At 39.7% G+C, this 19,444-nt stretch overlaps 1 protein-coding gene across 16 annotated transcripts in view; it reads left to right on the top strand.

Annotated features, from left to right (window-relative positions):
* Positions 1-5,494: 5,494 nt before the first annotated feature.
* Positions 5,495-19,444, top strand: part of GPC5 (glypican 5) — a 508,496-nt gene continuing 494,546 nt past the window's right edge. For all 16 annotated transcript variants that reach the window (XR_004305915.2, XM_032442041.2, XM_032442040.2 and 13 more), the window contains exons 1-2: positions 5,495-5,722; positions 13,838-13,999. Coding sequence is in view for 15 of the 16 variants with exons in the window: in XM_032442041.2 (XP_032297932.2) it covers positions 5,563-5,722; positions 13,838-13,999 (322 nt within the window). In the remaining variant the exon portion in view is untranslated. The remainder of the gene's footprint in view (positions 5,723-13,837; positions 14,000-19,444) is intronic.

Genomic DNA, 19,444 nt, shown 5'->3' with positions numbered 1-19,444 from the left:
GTGACAAGGGGGTGAAGGGACCCACAGACCCACACCCCAAGAAGGGGAGGGGGAAGAGAAAAGATAGGGAAATGGGCCTGGATGAAGGTGGCAATGGCCTAAGGAAAATCTTGATTTACTAAAGATAGAAGTAGAAAATGAAATAACACAGTATATGTATATATACTATATTATATCATGTACTACATGGTTGGAATTGAAGCTAATAAATCAAATGAAATGAGGAAGTTTCTGAAACCAAAGTCCTTAATCTAATACTGTAGGCAAAACTGCCAAGGAGCAAAGGGGGAAGTCTCACGACTCAGTTTTATCTTTCCCTCCAAATGGAAATGGAAAAACAAAGTCTTCTGGGAGCTGTAGTTCAGACTTCTCTTCTGAGACCAAGAGACTGGAAATATCAACAATGCACAGAATTGCAACATTAACTCATTAGCTCCTAGTGCACTACATGATATTATAATGTGGAATACCAATCTACTGATGTGAAAAACCATCAGACCATGGCACCAATGAAATCATGAGTGCAGTGACCTAGATCTACTTGAGTACAGTCTGCAGCATTTATTTTTTTTCTGATTTTGTATGATCAAATGTTATGCACTGGTGAAATTCTGTTGGAGCAAAGGTTGAGGTAGTTGCAGTGGGGGACATCAGTTGCCACATGCAAATTAAATTCCTTATGAAGACCCTTCATTTTTTAGTTTCTTCTGTCTCCTGGAGGAGACAAAAAGCATACTAACAAATATATGGAAACGGTCCTGCTGAGTGGAATTTGTATTCTGTTTTGGGATGATATATGATATCATATTATCTTAGTAATATTTCATCAGACAATATACTCTAGCAAAGTGACACCAATAAAAATGTATCATTCAACACATACCTTTTCTTTCTTTTTTTTTTTTTTTTTCTTTTAACATTAATTTTTTTTCTATATTTTATATAGATACATATTTTAAAGTCATCCAGGAGATGCAGTGGAAGGGAAAGCTGGGATTCTTTTATAGGTATATTATTAACAGGAATTGTGGAGACCTTCTAAGGTCTTTCCAGTTGTTTTCTTGTTTGTCTTTAGTCCTTACTATTCTTAAGAAGCACTCAAATTCTCCTGAAGCTTGAGATTAAGCTTACATGCCTGCATTGTCTTTATCGTGCTCTGGAGCAGTAAGTGATTAACAGTAGGCCAACCTCTCAAAGTGTTTACATGCTGTAATATCTAATTCCTGTTTGTATAATGGCTTTGTAAGAGCCAAAGTAGATGTTTGCTCACATGTAATAGATAGTTTCCATGAAATGTATGTTAATGCTATTGGCAAGCTAGGAAATAAATGCAGTTTTCGGAGATGGTCTCACAGGGTATGCCTTGAGCTAGTCAGCTTACTAGCTGGGCACAATTCCAGCTCATAAAAGACTTTGTTCCTATGTTAGAAGCAAATATTTTTTGTGTGTGTGTCAGTAAATTAAGGTGTAAAAATTGTGGTACCTAATTATCTTTGTAGGCATGATGTATTTATTTAATCAGAGATAGGCCTATCTCTATACATTAGTTTCATTTGTTTAATACTAAATAGGGTAGTATACTAGAAGTACAACCTTGGAAAAAGTTCATGGGCAGCAGAATCATGGAACCTAGTTGTACTGCAGTTGGTTTGTTATCCAAAGTAATCCAACTTGAGACTTTTTATGTAACTGAGGTGTTTCTGGTATCCTACGCCTGTTACACCAAAGGAGTACCCATTAACAAGTTATTAGAGGCAGATGGATATTAACATAAATACAGTGTGATTTTTCTCCAAAATTCTGAACTATTAATTCATACAAAGTTACCTATTATATTTAAGCTTGATTATGTGGGCAACAGCAACAGTAAATAACAGAAGTTGAGCGATACCACTTAGTGTATGCATAATATCATGTTGTGACGTACCTGATAACTTATTAGCATGCTGCCTCTTGTTGAACAGGTTTCTGATTACAGAATCTCCTTGAGCATCATTGTACTGATCAAGTCAAAGTATTGCAAACATATGGGCTAAGGGAAATTAGTTCTCATGTCTAGGCACAATGAAACTTGAATATTTTATAACTTAAGAGAGAAGAGTTATTCCCTATGCTATATGTGCTTAGGGGAGACCAAAATAGTTTGTTAATCTTTTGCAAATGCTCCAAAGAAGAATACTTGGGTACCAACTGAAGTATATGAGGTCTTCATATTCCTCCTCCTCCTCCCCTACCATTGCTGATGCTAGCCTGAAGCAGCAATATTGAATGTGGATTTTTCATATTAGCATTAGATTGCAGAACAATTCCAATTACATGATGCTTTTAATTCTGCTAGGTGTGAATATTTTGTTTAAGTTGCTACTTTCATTTGTTGCAGTCTTCCTTACTGTGTGTTCCCTCTTTGGGAGCAATTCAGATGTTCTTGTCTGACAGTGTTTTAATTGTACAGGTCCAAGTTTCTAGAAAGTAAAACAAGGGACACTAATCAAAAGAAAATGAGATTAAGAATGTTCAATGGAAACACTGTACCTAGCAGTAAGGAGAAGTATTTTTTAAGTAAACTGCTGAGCTAGATTTGAAGTTTAAATTATTAAATAAATAAAACCTTTGTGAAATTATGTAGTTACATACTGGATACAATATTCTGAGGTGAACACTTGAATTTCTGATTTACTGTGAAGAGCTGAAGCTCTTTCTAGACAAGCAAAATGCAATACCTGCATTTTGAAAACCTTTTCCCTTTAAAGGAAGCAGCGGTAATTTAAAATAAATAAATGAATAAGCAGGAGGGAGCTCTTTCCCCGCCCGTCCCGCTGCCTGCAGAGGCGCTCGACAGAACCCGGATGCGGTCGCTGTGAGCTGCGCTTCCCGGCTGAGCGTTGGCTGCGTGCTGCGGGACGACTGAGCGGTGCGTCAGGCAGCAGCAGCACAAAGCAGCGATGCTTCGGGTCCTCGGTGGCGGGTACCGGCCTGCTGAATTATCTGTGGAGATCACGCGAGGAGTTAGGCAGGGATAGGGAACCAGGACTCAGGGTGGTAGGAGCATAATGCAGTGTGGATATGCATCAAAATTTAGGTTAGCATATGGAGCAGTAGTAGAGTAGTGTTTGTAACATGGAGGGGGGATAGTCTACAATTCTCCTTTGTGACTTGCAGTTATTTCCCTTGCGTAGTCTCATCTGTTCCCTTGTTTCTTGGCTGATAATTCACTATAATCACAAAGAATCAAATAAAATGGGAATATTCATTAAATATATGTATATATAAATAAAATTTATTAAGAAAACCCACACTCTGATCCGTGTTTGTAGATAACAGTATTACAGAAGTTTGAGAATGTACAAACTCTTTAAATAAAGCAGTTAATGGATCTGTAGATGAGGTCAACTTAAAGATGCATGTAAAGTTTTACTGGCCTCATATAAGTTTATAGGGTCATTCATTGGTAGCAGACAGAATAGTGCTATGAATCCGAATGGTGCACAGCTCTTTCAGTTCAGGTCTTTTAGCTTAATTATCCCAACCTAACATGAGAAGATTTTCTTTATATACTTACCATAGCAACTTCCAATTAATTCTGTGTGACTGGGGGGAAAGGAGGAGGAAAGGTTTTTTTATTCATTTCCTGCTGTTTCTATAGCTTCAAGGAGCTCTATCTGAGTGCTGGGTTTCCCCACCAAGCTCAAAGCAAGAGGATGGTATCAGAGCCAAGAAGAGTTTATGAAGAGTGTGGATTAGTCCAGAAGGAGGTGTCTAAATTTTCCTCAGGCACATGATGTGAACATAGTAGTAAACACAACAGTCTGTGGTTTTAATAAGAACTTCCTTAACTGGTGTGATATATGTAAAAATAATAGATAGGACTCACAACTGAGAAAGCCTTGAAGAATGACTTAAGGGGAAAAAAAAAAAGAAAAAAAAGCTTAACAGATGTTTCAGGTATATGAAAGTATTTCAAACAAAACAGGAGATAAATGAAGGAATATTTTCATGCTTGGAAGCTGGAGGTAGAGGCAGGTGCTGCAGTCCTTTGGAAATTAGCATCGTGGGTTAGATGGGAACAGTAAAGTGACTTGCAAACAAAGCTTAATGGCTTGTGCTTGACATGGCAAAAAAGGATGTGAGAAAAGCAGGTGTAAGTAAAACAAGGAAAATTATTTTCATAGCAGATCTCTAAAGGGATACAGGGAGCATAGGAAAGCCAAATAAAGGGTTTTCAGTGCTTACAAGCAAGATGACAGTCTGAAGAAGAGTGTTATCTATGTATGTATGTATGAGCCATTTGGATGTGGTGCTCAGGGATATGATTTAGCAGAGGGTTGTTAGAGTTAGGGTACTATGGTTAGGCTGTGGTTGGACTTGATGATCTTCAAGGTCTTTTCCAACCTGGGTAATTCTATGATTCTGTGTAAGTAGTTAAGTTAGTGCTGTATGCCAAGAGAAAATAGACAGATGGAAAACGGAAATTTGATTTCTTACATTAACCTGTAGAATTGGAGAAGTTTCAGTGAGTTGTTACCAGTAGGAAATATGATAAAATGCCAGTTTGCTTTAAATCCATGATCCCTGGGATCATCTGTTACTGATGACAAGACTTCTCTACAGTTCAAGAAATTCACATTTTAAAAAGAATATTTGTCTACATTTTTTTATCTGACAAGACTTTTCCCCTCTCCTCCAATAAATTATTTCTGTATCTTTATTGTGAACAAACGTGTCTTATATTACATGCTGAGGAATCACTTTGTGGTTCTCAGGATTTCCTCTACCATCTTCAAGTTGCCAAGTAAGATCCTATGCTTTCTGCCTCCCACATCCAAATTGTTTTCCCCAGTCATATTCTTCAATATTCAGAAGTGTTCTCGTTAAGAAGGGAAGTAGAACAAAATCTATTAAAGGACATATCAAATATTCTATGTTGGAATTTGTTGATAGAAAAGAATTGTCAGGTCCATGAGTACAGATGCCTTAGAGAAAGGAAATAGTTCTCTCCACAGGTAATGAATTAAGCTGTCACTCAGTAGACTGGATGATAACTTAATGCCTTATTGCCTTGCTCAGCAGTGAAACAGTTGATTTCTAACACAGGTTTTAACAGCTGATGTGCTGTTATGTTACCCTTGTTCACGTGGGTGCTCAGAATAATTCACACATTCCTCACAGTTTTGCGGTCTCGTGTTTAAATTGCTGCTACAGGATTGGAGTGAAGGCTGGGACAGTCTCGTGCTGAAGCACGCTGGATGATCTCGGGCAGTTTCACAACCTAAGAAAAAACTTCTAGCTGTATCGGTGAGCGTGTCCTTAAAATATGTGCCTGGAGGGGGTTCGTAATTCTAGTATGATTCTAGTGTGATGACCCCGGGCTGCGGGATCCCGGCATCCATCCTCGCACTCCTTAGTAGGCAGCGCCTCGCAGGCGGGGGCGGGCGGGGAGTAGCGCCGGCCCTGGGGAGGGCCCCGCCTGCAGGGGGCGGCGGGCGGCGCTGGAGAGTGGCGATCTGGCAGGCAGCGAAGGGTTTGGGGGCTTTTGAGCTGTGGTCTCTGCGAGGGTGGACAGGCATGGAAGCGCGAAGCCTTAGCGTCCTGCTGCTGCTGCTCGCCGCTGCGGCCACCCCCGCCCCCCGGGATGGGGAGCCGCGGAGCTGCGAGGCTGTCCGGAAAGTTTTCCAGCTGCGTCAGCTCGGCTCCTTTAGGGGCGTCCCGGAGTTCCCGAGGGCAGGTGAGGGGAGCACGGGGCCCACGAGGGAAGGAGTAGCGGCAGCAGCGAGCTGCGAGTCCCGCTTCGGTCGCTGGACGGACGGGGAGAACCGTGGGTCGGGCGGCGGGGTGAGCGCCCAATGGCACGGGAGGATTGGCACAGCTGCAGCCGGTAGATGTGCACATATTCTGCACGTTATCTTGATAAAATTCCTAGTGATGTAACGTCTTAAATAATGGAATTTTGAGTGCATCGTAGCGTTGTATTGCGAATGAAACTTTTAAAGTGGAAATCATGAAAGTAATGAGTACCTTCTTGGATTTCTGTGCTGGTTTTGTTTGTTTGTTTGTTTTCCCAGCCTTGATTTTAGTCATACTGCTCAAAATGCAGTGTATGGATAACTTTTGTGGTTGGGGACGTAGAGACAGAAAATACTTTTATTCTCTATGTGCATAATTAAATAATAATATCCCTATGTGTAAAATCCATTCGCTTTTAAATGTGGATTAGTAAATGTGAATCAGCGCTTTCGCGACAAAAACTGACTTCTATATGCAGCCAGAGTTGAATTAACATCCACCTTACTTAGAAAATGTGGATTATCTCTTCCCCTTTTAAGATAATCTGTGTAGTTTTTATGAATTCTGCAAGCGGTGGTTGGTTACGTTATATCAGTTCCTGCAGGAATCACTTCGGAGTACAGCTTTTGAGAGACTGATTTGTGAACTGCACTCTGTAACGTTGTAATAACTTTAGGATTATCTGTTATGATACTGTAGTTAGGTCACAAGTACACATAATAGTATCCAAGGCTTTATTACCTTGTCTGTAAGCTTAAGATTTTATCGTAACTTTCACCAAAAAGAAAACAAATGCTTTTGTTGGAAAGCCTGCTTGGATAGGTTCTGTGCAAATGCAGATATTTTGTCTGAAAACAAACAAGCAAACAAACAAACAAAAGAACCCTGAAGCCCGATTAGTGGCATTAATGTTTGGCGCTCATTGCATGTGTGAGTAACATTAGTATGAACGATATGTATGTTGATTGTTGCTGTACTCTTCTCTGTCCATAGTCTGGTGTAACTATTGTACTTTTGTCATCATCATTTATCTCAGTGCCATACTGAGAGTAAGGAGGAAATGTGTTGCCTCGAGAAAAGAACCGTAGTAGTTATTTATGTATGTAGGTCACTCCAAAAGTAATGCCTCCTATTTATTGCCATGGAAACTATAACAAAGAGCACAATCACACTATTTGACAGAGCAAATTCTCAGCTACAAAACACTGTTTTTCAACATAGTCACCAGCATTAGCTATGCATTTTCACCAGTGACAAACAAGATCCTCCATCCTGAAAATTCTTCACCAGCAGAGGTGATCCACTGCCACTGCTGAAATGCACCACCCACCCCTCAATGTACTCGCATCCACTGTTTGTGCTCCATAGAAGTTCAGCAAGCATTTATAAATGATTTTTACTTGTTTTTTACGTGGAGAAATTCAGTGACACACCTCATGTGCACTTCCATGTCAGCCACCATTCTGTCAGATTGACCCACTGCTGCCATCCATCACACAGCAACAACATGTAATGGGATATCTGTGGGAAGGTTCAGTGTCTGCTGGCTTATCATCAACATATGCCCTTGTACATAAACACTTTATGTAGGTGCTGACGTGAGGAAATAAAACTTAAGGCTGCCTGTAGGAGTCTCAGTTTGGTTGTTTTTGAGTGGGCTTCTAGCACTGTTTGAGGTTTATTGGAGCCTCTAGAAGATCTAGGCAGACTGTTAGCTGCCATCCTCTGAGGTGCTTCCTGGAGTGAGAGCGAGCAGCACACCGGAGCCCTCAGCCCAGTGCATTTTGGGGGTAGATGATGGCAGCGGGTGGTTGGAGCAGCCAGTGATGCCCAGAGCTCTTCAGCTGGTCAAGTGTTAGATGGCAGCTTGACGTGATCTGATTGTCAGGCTTGTCTTGGCACCAAAAAGCTAAGTTCAATGATTTATTGAAAAAAAGTTAAATTTCTTTGAATTGTAGAATGAATCCCATTTTTATTTTATTTATTTTTGTTTTTTTCCAAACTCTGAGCAGGTTATTTTCATTTTAGTAACCAAGCTAGGCTTCTCTTCAGCAATCTTTTGGAGACCATTTATGGTGTCATAAGAACAAAAAACATAATTAAAGGAATGAAGATGTTGATTGGTGTGAAGTTTACTGCAAAGACTTTTTGGGAACAGTTATACGTACAGAATTGAATTAAAAAGGCAAAAAAACTATGCTTGAAGATTGTTTTAATGTCAGAAAAAGTTGGTGCCTAATACTGTTTAGCTAATTCAAGTTAAAATATTCTTGCTAGTTCAGCTTAACATAGCAGTAAAATAAGCTTAATGTCTGGGTCAGAAGCAACCCCATACTCTTCTTTGAATTCTAATTTAGGTTTCCATTACAGTTGAAATTCAGGGAATTTTGCTTTTGGCTTTACTGGATGTTAAATCAAGAATTTATTTGTGCTTCCACTAATTGTTGAACATATTCAGATCTCCAGAAAATGATTTGAAGAGGGACAGGAAGTGGATTATGCAGTGCTATCAGTTGTTGAAGTCCATTTTATCACATCTGTGCTTTTGTAAGGATTACTGCCTGTATTATTCTCATGTTTGTGAGCATAAGCTGTTAGTTCCTGAATGCAGGTAGTATTTCACCTCTGGCTCTATAACATGTAAGAAGAGTCTTGCTAGGATGCCTGCCAGTAGGAAGGGGATCTTGTAGGGTGCTAGGAAGGAGCCAAACCTATGACGTCCTTGGAAAGCCATGTTTGGATGCAAATTCTCTAGAAATGCATTAAGAGACTCTCTGGAGCCATCTAAATAGAGCCACAATGAAGAAGTCTGCAGGGTGGACAGTCCAGGGTCATGTGCTTGAGTTTGATCCTTACCTCTTTAATTTAGCAGTGCTGAAGTACGTTACACTGATCTTAATGGCAATGATTAATGCGGGGTGGTGTCTGTAATAAAGATTAGTTCACAAATAGATACTAAAGGATGAGCATGAGAAAGACTCAAGCATGATACAGGTTGCAAATCTGTTTTGCAGTAAACTGCTTGTTTGAATGACTGCTTCCAGCCAGTGGCATTTCAGTGCTGTCTCTTAAAAGACTGTTTATTGTGACAGTGCTGGGTCTGTTTGGGGATTTTTTTACTGTCTGGATTTGATCTCATAAAAGCATTCACCTAAGCAGACAGGCAGAAATTTACCATGTCTGGTATTTTCTCTTTCTGGTCATTAACATCCTCATCCTGCCAGCACTTGCTTATCCTAAGTTACTGAAAATATGGATTTGTAGGATGGAGACTGTGAATCAAAGGCTGAAATCAGTTCCAGACCTTCTGGAAATAGGTAGAATTATTCTTCTGGATTACTATATTTTATTCTTGCTGAGCTCTTTTCTACTCTCATCAAGATTGTTTCCAGTTATAAAATCTTTCATAGACTGTAACTATATATTTTAATTTTTAATTATTGTAGTGTAAATTATTTCACTTTTCTCTCTGCTTTGGGTTTGGATAAAAAACAAGTTGTAGTCATAGAGCCTTCAGAATTCAGTACTGAAAAGAGCCAGTGTTCCTACAGTTAGAAAACTTTCTAAATGTATTTCAGAATACTTGTCAATTGACAAAACAATTGTTGCCTAGGACAATAAGATTTTTACATGCAAAAACATGTAAAAGGATTTTTTTTTTTTTTCTCTGTACATTGTTCTGAAATTGAAATACCTGATTCAGTTGCTGGTGTACTCTCCTCAAACACTGACCTGTATGCTGTTGCTTGTTCCATAGCATTTTAATGGAATAATTACAAAACCCTTCTGTGGACTTCGAGCAACCACTCCATTTTTTGTTGGTTGGGCTCTTTCACATGTTGTATTCAGTTACTTTTTCCTGATCATTGAAGGGAGCAGTGTTTAATGAGCTAGAACAGAATTAGGTCAATAAAGTGTACTTTGTATGTGCGTGATTAGCAGTCTTAAAGTAAAAACAAAGTTCCCTTGGGGTTGGGAATGATGTTCGTGTTAAAAAATATGCTGCTTGGGAAAAGTACTTACCATAAAATCAAAGGAAGAAGAGAATATTCAAGGATAAATAAAAACCACAAGCAAATATTCATTATTATATTAGAGTTTTGCTGAAAGTCTGAATGTCCTCTTGAAGCTACACTGAAGTCTGTTAACAAGCTAAGGTAAAAGTTTGTATTAGTTTTTTGCATTACAACAGACAAAATAGTAGAAAGCTTGAAAGCTAAGCAGTGCCAAACATAAGCTGTGCCAAACAATGAAAGTACTATGTGCAATTTGGCTAATATTCCTAATTTTTAAGTTCTTTAATTTTAATAGTAGGTGAGAGTTATGCATATGTACCTATATGCACAAAGAACTGCATGTGAGCTGATGCTGTGTATGTTAATTGTTAATAACTAAAATGTAATAGCAGGCTCTCACTATATATATACTGGGAAAGTGGCACAAATGCTTTGTGAAAGACAGCTTTTTTAACTATGTATGAAAGAAGAAATCATTGCTTCTAAGAAAAGAAACTGCTGGTTACTTCTGAGGGGTACATTTGTCACTCATTAAGAGAGGGCCTCTGGCAGAGTGGGGAACACTAGGCCAAGGATGGTGTGACTGCTGGGGGACTCTGACAGAAACACTACAGCAGCTCCAGTGATTGTGCAGAGGTACAGTGTTGGTGCTGACTAGAGAACTGAGGGGCTGGGCATGCTTCCATGGGGTGACAGCACCCTGGGCAACTAATTTTGATGTCACAGTAAAGTGGTGCGTTACATCACCAGGTGATGGACTGTGACCTCATGTACCTCCACTGCATATGTTAGGGTGCCAGCAGAGCCTTGCCCATCCTAATTTGTTCCTGGTCTCTAGCTGAGCATGTTCATGAGGCTTGGAGGCTTTAGCAAGATTTTGCTTGCGTAGTGCTGTAGGGCTGGTGGCAGCTGTTCTCAGCCCATCCCCACAGCATTGCCTGTGTTTCCCCAACTTTCACTGGCTCAGGCAGGTGGGCCTTGCAGGGCATGTTTCAGTCAGCAGAGGTAAGTGGTGTGAGGATGCAGACTTGGGGCAGCTGTGGGGTAGACACTGGGGTTTGGGTTGCTTACCAGGACCATGGCTGCAGCCTGGCCCTGTGCTGGGGAGGAGGGTGCATGAGGTGGGCTAGTCACAGGGCTGGGAGGGTTTCCTGCTGAGGGACCAATGCGTTTCTGCTTTATTTTTAATAGAACAACAGGAAAATACCATGACAGATATTCCACGGGCAGAGCCTTTGGGTGTGGGTAGCAATGGAGTGTGTTGTTCCTGGCTATGGGACCCCTTAGATCTTTTTGCCATCACCAGAGAGATGAGATCAGCACCTACCTCTCTGTTTCCCTTGTGAGGAAGAGGGGGGGACTGTTTCCCTTAGTCTCCTCTAGGCTGAACAAAGCAAGTGGCCTCAGCTACTCCTGCCCATGTCTCTACCTCTCTTCTGTAAAGACACCATGGCACCATGTCCTGTCTGCAGACTGGTGCTGCCATCCCTGCTAGGAGGATTGGCATCTACTTCCACTTCTGCCACTTGCTAGTGCTCAGGTCAGGCCCTGCTGGTTTTGACTAGTGTCTTGGTGGAACTTGTTCTCCTTCTATCACTGTTAGGGCTTGCTAGCTGCTTAGTAAAATGGAATCAGTTGTTTAAGAGAGGGCCAAGTACTGATGCCTGGTTCAGAGTCTGAGTGGCATCTGTCCAGATGGTTGAGAGCTAGTGTAGTTATCCTTGCTACGTAATGCAGGTCAACACCATGCCCAAAGCATGTTGTGGTTCTACAGTGGTGACAGGAGAACCAGTACTAACACTTTGATCTGATTTGTTTGGCTTTATGGATTTACTGTTATGTGTCAAACACTTGTGTCATGGTATTTGGTTTCTCAAAATAGATGCTAAGGCTATATTTGGAAATCACTTCAACGTTATCTGTCAATGCCAGATCATTCAGCTATAAATATTGGTTAGTAAGAGATGGCATGGCTATAACTTATCTGGTCCTCCACTAGATACTGTCTGTGTGCAGCAACTAGGCTTGGGGAGCTTGTAAACAATCTGATTAAATTGGAACTAGGCCTTATGTTTACAGTCTTCAAGTTTGGAATGGATTTTATAGCAATATTAGAGCTGTCATTCTCATTTGAGGCAATGCACAGTTTTTCATATCTATTTCAAACCCAAGTGCTCAGGTATGAGAACATAACCAGTGAAGTGGAACTTGATTTAAAAATGGGTGCTTCAGAACTATGTAATTTGTGCTTTCTGGTATGTCAGACCGTAATGTGTACTGCGGCATTGAGTTATTTCTCCCCTGGTGCAGGACCCTGCAATTGCCTTTGTTGAACTTTGTGTTGTTCCCTGCCCATAATGTTCAGCCTGTTGAATTACCTCTGAATGGCAGCACAGTCTTCTGGTGTATCTGCCTCCCCACCCAATTTAGCATCATCAGCATATTCTGCTCAGTAGCTTAATTTTTCTGCTTGAGCTTTTTGGAACATGTTATTTAAAACACCTTTATTTATGTAAGGTAACTAATGGAAAATGAAAAGTACAAGCCATGTAAGGCTTCTCTTTTCCCATTACTGTATTCATAACATGGAATATAAAATGATTTATCAGAGAAAATATGGAAAAACATTAGAAGAGTAAATTTAAGAAGAGTTATAATTTGTAGATTTAGTGGCAGGGAAATAAAATATGAAGTTCAAAGAGATGATGTAATAGGTGAAAGTATGTATAAAGGCAAGGCTGATACAGATGTTCCATGTTAGAATTTCTTCCTTTTTGTCTTCCTCCACAACCACGTATTCTGACTTGAATCCTCAGGGTGCATAAAAGATGCTTTTTACTATACAATAAGAAATACATTACTGATTTGTTCCTCTTGAATTTTAGTGTGCCAAACATTTCAAAAGATGTTTCCCTTCAACTCAGCTCTTGTGAGGCCCCATCTGGACTACTGCATCCAGGCCTGGGGCTTCCAGGACAGGAAGGATGTGGAGGTCTTAGAGCAAGTCCAGAGAATAATCATCACTAAGATGATCAGAGGGTTGGAGCACCTCTCCTATGAGGGAAGGTAGAGGGAGCTGGGGTTGCTTAGCTTGGAGGAGAGGAGGCTCTGGGGGGACCTCATTGCAGCTTTCCAGTACTTTCCAGGTCTTAAACTGAAACAGGGGAGGTTTAGGTTAGATATCAGGAGGAAGTTTTTCACTTGGAGGGTGGTGATGCACTGGAGCAGGTCTTCCAAGGAGGCTGTGGATACCCCATCCCTGGAAGTATTCAAGGATGGGCTGGATGTGGCTCTGGACAGCCTGGTCTAGTGGTTGGCTACCCTTCACATAGCAAGGGGGTTGAAACTAGATGATCATTGTGGTCCTTTTCAACCCAAGCCATTCTGTGATTCTATGTTAATTTTTATAAGCTTTTCCCATCCTGTTAGTGAAGTAGTAAATTGTCATGACAATTTACATACATGGGGAATGCTGGTCATTAGAGAAAGAAATGGTAAAATAGGTTAGACTAAGATTTATGACTGCTCCATATGAAAGTCAATATGAATATGTTTATTATGTACCCATTAAGGACGGACTTTTCACTGTTCTGTTTGTTATATTTAGTAGCAGTTAGCTCTTTTCAGCCCAGGATTTACAGAACAAGAATGCTGGCTATGTGCTAGGTCATATGAGCTAGCAGGTCAGTATTCCAAGTGATGTACAATGCGTGTCCGTTGTATTTTACCAACACTAGTTAGCAATCTTCACAGCTGAAATAAGATTACAGTGTTAAGGTAATGCTATTATATGACACCAATTAACTGTAATAAGGGTACTCTTCCCACAGAATTTTAGTTACTACTGTCATATAAATTTGTTTAACACTAACTGTCTTCAGAATTCTGGGCGTTTCTTTTAAATGTATATACTAATGTTAAAAAACAAACAAACAAAACAAGTCTAGAACACACAAACAAAAAAAACCCCAACAGCTCTTTTCTCTGTGTATTGTGAACTTTTATTTCATATTAATCATTGCAATTTTTTCTTTCTCTAGGTGTTGATCTCCAGGTTTGTACTTCTAAAAACCCAACATGCTGTACCAAAAAGATGGAAGAAAGATATCAGTCTGCGGCAAAGCAAGATATACAGCAAGTGCTTCAAACATCCAGTGCTACATTAAAATTTTTAATATCTCGTAATGCAGCAGCTTTTCAAGGTACGGCTTTCTGCTTTTTGTTTCCAAACTTGTTCATTTTCATTTGCATTTGGCTTGGATGTGCAATTTACCTCTTAATTTTTAGTTCTAATGGAAATATGTGGGTGTTTTGTTCTTGAGATACATTCCTGGGATCAAGTTTCTTTCAAGTTGTGTAGGCTTCTGAATTACTAAAAAAAACTCAGAGATGCTAAAAATAATAAAATAGTGAGGGTTGAGCCTCAGTTGCTCCAATGCATGATGGGAAACTATCTGGCACATTCGTAATTGTTTGGGTTGTTTGTGGAATTGTGTTTAAGCCATTTCCCTACACACTGCTCGGTTTTCTCTGTATTTGAAAGGTGTCAGTTAATACAGAAATTGGTCAGGAGTTGGGAAGATGTGAGAAATAGTGGCAGTGGATGGTTTTGTGTGATAAAAAAGAATATAGAGTTCACACATTGAGGACAAAATCCTACGGTCTTGTCATTTTTCTATTAATGTGTACTTATGGCCACTTGGACGAACAGGGTAATGTGTTAACCTTGTACAAGTTTAGGAAGTTGTCTTTCCAGTAACAGCTAAAATGCGTTAGCAGATGGACTTAGCTTTAATGGCCATTTTATGACCATAACTCTGAATCCAGATGCCTTCACTTTTTGAAGTTTAGGTATTGTTATACTGCTAAAGATGAGTTGCTCTCTCCTTTCTGGAAGCACTGCTTGTATTATATTGGTATTAGTATTGAATTAGTCTGCCTAATGCAGCTGTCCATGACTGTTGTGTTCAGGACATCACTGGTAAAATGTACAAAGAAAGCTTTCACTTGCTGATTCCTGGCTTCATTCTTCCTCCCATCTTCGGTATATTAGCCTTTTTTTTTGCACCATGACATGCTGTATTGGATTCAAGGGCTGAAGATTTTGTGGAACTGAAGAACCAACTGTACTTGCCTTAAGTGAGGGCTGTGCTCTCTACTGTGGGTTTTTAACACTACCATCTTTCCTCCAACCCTAGGAGAAGAAAAATCAGAAACAAACAAACAAAAAACGCCCTAGATATCAAGGTAATTTACTTGTGCAATCCAAAAATTCCTTAGTCTTGACAACAATTGGATTTGATTGAAATGAAGTGATTGAAGTGAAGCTTAAGTGAAATCAGGACCTAGAGACTTCATTTCTGTTGTTTTTATGCTCCAAGAGATTCAGTATGTTGGGTATTTTTTTCAGTGTGTTTGTAGAATGTATACCTACCTTCGTAGGTTAGTTATTCTTGAATGGTGGCCAATAGGGACAGTGCCATCATGGCTTGCATTAGAAATAGTGTTGCCAGCAGGAGCCAGAATGCAGGAGTACATCCCCCTGTACTCAGCTCTGATGGGGTTGTACCTTGAGTACTTTGTTCAGTTTTGGGCCCCTCACTACAAGAAAGACACTGAGGCAATGAAACTGGTGAGGGATGTGGAGTATAAGTCTTATGGGGAGTGGCTGAGGGAGCTGGGATTGTTTAGTCTGGAGAAGACTCAGAGGAGACCTCATTGTGCTCTACAACTACCTGAAGGGAGGTTGTGATGAGGAGAGGGTTGGCCTCTTCTCCCAGGCAACGAATAGGATGGAAATGTCTACAAGTTGCACCAGGGGAGATTTAGATTAGACATAAGGAAAAACTTTGTCTCTCGGAGTGTGGTCAGGCACTGGAATGGCCTGCCCAGGGAGGTGGTGGAGTCGCTGTCCCTGATTGTGTTCAACAGGTGTCTGGATGAGGTGCTACAAGGTAAGGTTTAGTAGCTTAGTGGGTAATGGTGATAGGAAGATGGTTGAGCTAAGATGATCTTGTAGGTCCTTTCAAACCTTGTGATTCTGTGATTCTATGACTGGAGTATGCATGCCTTTAAGGAGAAATTATTGTTTCCCTCATGTGCAATCTTAGTAACTCTTCAGAATTTGAATTCTGGCCTCTTCTTAGCTTTTAAAGGCACTGTAATCACTGATTTAGAGGCTAATAAGGAATGTGTGCACTTTTTAACTCTTCTAGTGATACCATTTTATTGTATAAAAAGGAACTAAAAAAGAGATTTTTCATCTTTCCAAAGAATTAGTGATTATTTATCTTTGCAAAAGAGGGATGGTTTGAGAACTTCCTAAGGATTACATTCTTTCATCTTATGGTGAAACACACGAGTAGTGTTTGTTGCTGGAACCCAAGCCGTCCTTGGGTTTCTTATGAATGTGGCAGCCTTTCACCAAGTTTTAGCAAGTACACCGCGTATGAAAGATGTAATAAATTGTATTGTTCACTTTGGCATTTTCTGATAGTTTACAACTACAAAGGAAAACTCTACTGCATTTGTGGTGTAAGCTTGGTAGTGTATTGAATCACACTGTCCTAATGCAGTTTTGTGTTTGTTTTTGTTGGTTTTTTTTCTTCTTTTCCTGTAAAATTTTTACTGCATAACAATTTTAGAGTTGACTTTAACCATGATCAGAGTTCAGTGAATAGGCAGAGATTGTTTGAAGTCAAAGTGGACTTTCTGCATTTAAATATAGTAAAATTCTAACTGGTAATTAAATTATATGAGCTAAAAAATCTGTTGAAATCTTCTGGGATGCTTTCTTTGGTAGCATAGTAAGTCGTAAGAAATAATTGAATATTTGTTTATCCAAAAATGGATTTGATGAGTGGACTGTTCAGTGGATTAAGAACTGGCTGCAGGATTGAGAGTGGTAGTCAATGGCTCAGTGTCTGGGTGGTGACCAGTGAGGAGTGGTATCCCCTGGGGTTCAGTGCTGGGACCAATACTCTTTAATATCTTCATCAATTACATTGACAGTGGGGTTGAGCACACCCTCAGCAAGTTTTCTGATGATACCAAGCTGTGGCGTGCAGGTGGCACGCCAGAGGGACAGGATGCCATCCAGAGGGACCTAGACAGGCTTGAGGAGTGGGCCCAACTCTAATCCAACTCTCAGGATTCTATAATTTTTGTAAAACTAAATCTGCTCTGGCACTGATTCATTTGTTTTCCATTTGTAAAGTTTTCTGGAGAATGATTTGGAGATCAGGAAACTCTTTCAGCAGGAACTGCTGTATCTCACTTGGGATTTCAAAAGATACATTGCGCTGTAGGTAATTTGCAATGTAAAGAGCTACTTTGAAATTCCAACAGTTTTCTCTTTCTTAGCTCTGTAATCTTTTGTATTTTAAGTTTGATGTAAATAAGCTAAGACTCAAGTACATGTGAATTGCAACTTCCAGTGAAGTTAAATGAAACTGATTGTATTAAAAGAAAGTGGACAGGCTGAAATCCAGTTTTCACTGGGTTGTTGTATTGATAGATCAGGGTCTCAAAAAAAAAAAATAAAAATGCCTACAGTTTGCTGGAATTATGTACATTGTTCTGTTGCCCGTAATTCATGGCCATGATGGTTTTATCATATGGGGTGAGGAAAAGAATCTTAGAATCATAGAATGATTCGGGTTGGAGGAGGAGGACTTAAAGATCATCCAGTTCCAACCCTATGCTGTGGGCAGGGTTGCCACTCAGTAGATTAGGCTGCCTAGGATCCCGTCCAACCTGGCCTTGAATGCTTCCAGGGATGCAGTATCCACAGCTTCTCTGGCAGCTTGTGCCAGTGCCTCACCACTGTTTTCCTTGAGTAAAGGTTATTTTTCGCGATTTGGCTTAGTGAAGCCATGTAGGCTGTCACCAGCCAACTCTGTTTTTAAAGTGAGTTAGCACAGTTTTCAGGTTGATCTTTTGCATAATCTTTGCAGTGACAGAGGTGAGACTGGGTGGCCTGTAGTTTCTTGGGACTTCTTTTTTTCCCCTTTTAAAAAACTGAAGTGATATTTTCCCTTTTACAGTCAGTGAAAACTTCACCAGACTGCTATGAATTTTCAAGGAAGAGGAAGTAGAGAGTGTTAATAAAGGGAACAAATATAATACTTGCTGTTTGATATAGGGAGCAAAGCTGCTGCAGAAATCTTAATTTCAGAAATCATCTCTTAAAATCGTTTTTTGATTCCTTTATGATACAAAATTGGGACAAGCAGTGTGCTAATGCAGCTTAAGATTGGACCCAGTATTTCTGTATACACATAAAGCTCAGCACTGTAGGGCTATTTTAAGTGCAGAAATCTGGAGATTTAGATTAATACTTAAAAGTTCAACATTAATCCTGAGTTTTATTTATGTATTGGAAACAAGTATTTTATCGTTCTAGAGGAATTTACTTTCATTGTGTCGCATTCTTATCTTTTGGATACTTATTTGCGTACACATATTCTTTGCTATGGGCATATCTGAGGTTTATAAACACAGGGATTTATTTTGCTTCTGTAATAACCATTTTTACCACCTCAGTATGTTCTTAAATTATACTTGCTTAGTGTGCACTTGTGCTTGTGGAGTCTCATTTCAGGCTGTGCTTACTTACAGTCAATTGTTCTTCTCAATTATGGTAATACCTGCATTACAATTAAGCTGATTTAGGTGCACTAGAAGTTATGCAATCCTGTCATTGTGGAAATCATCTGAAATTTGACTAAAATACTGGGTGAATACTAAGATTTTGTCAAAATCTTTTTTTTATTATTATTATTATTTTTATTTTTAATACTCAGATAACTACTATTTTGGTTCATGTCTGTGTAACAGAGTGATCAGTATAGACATACACTAATAAAGTATAAAAATTCTAGATGCAGTACTTACACGTGAGAAAAAAACAAGAACAAAAACAAAAAACCTGTTAATTACAAATTTAAAATGTTGTTTCCTTTGTAGTCAGGGCTATAAAAGCTTGCATTTGCACAGAGCTGTGGATGCCTGCTTCCTGCTTGTTCTGGAAATTTTGTGAAGCTGATTTGCTGGTGAAATACAGGAATTTAAACAAAGACTGAACTCCAAGAGAACATAGCAGTATAAAGTTGGTAGTTTAGAACAGATGTTTAGTGTTGTTTCAAAGACAGAATTTTCTTTAGCCTTTTAGACTAGCAGGATTTTCAAGTGTGAGTGGAAAATCTGGTGTTCCATAGGAGCAAATACGGGGGGATACATTTAATTGGGAAGAAGGATCAGGGTTGAGGATAACTTTCTATGGATATTTTTTATAGGAAAAGTTCTTAGAATAATAATGGATCAAAATCTGGCAGAAATTATCAGTCTCATACTGTTGTTTTAAAAGGTAATTATATGATGTATTAGGCGGCACGAACTCACGAGATGTAACGCGATAGGCCTCCCCGTGCTCGGTAATGTATATGTATGAGGCTGAAATTGGAGCCCTATATAAGGGTCTCACACGGTTCATTAAACGCCATTTTACAGCTCACCATATTGGTGTGATCAGCGTGTAACTTGGTCATGGGGCCGTCAGATGCACATTCTCAATGATGGACGTAGTTCTTTAGGTTACCTTACACAAGGCAACAATTGGTGCCCCGTGTGAGGCTGTCCTGAGAGTG

Source organism: Coturnix japonica, chromosome 1, assembly GCF_054131305.1.
Source record: "Coturnix japonica strain WE chromosome 1, WE-NBRP24, whole genome shotgun sequence".
NCBI lineage: Eukaryota > Metazoa > Chordata > Aves > Galliformes > Phasianidae > Coturnix > Coturnix japonica.
This window is presented reverse-complemented; position numbering and strand designations above follow the sequence as displayed.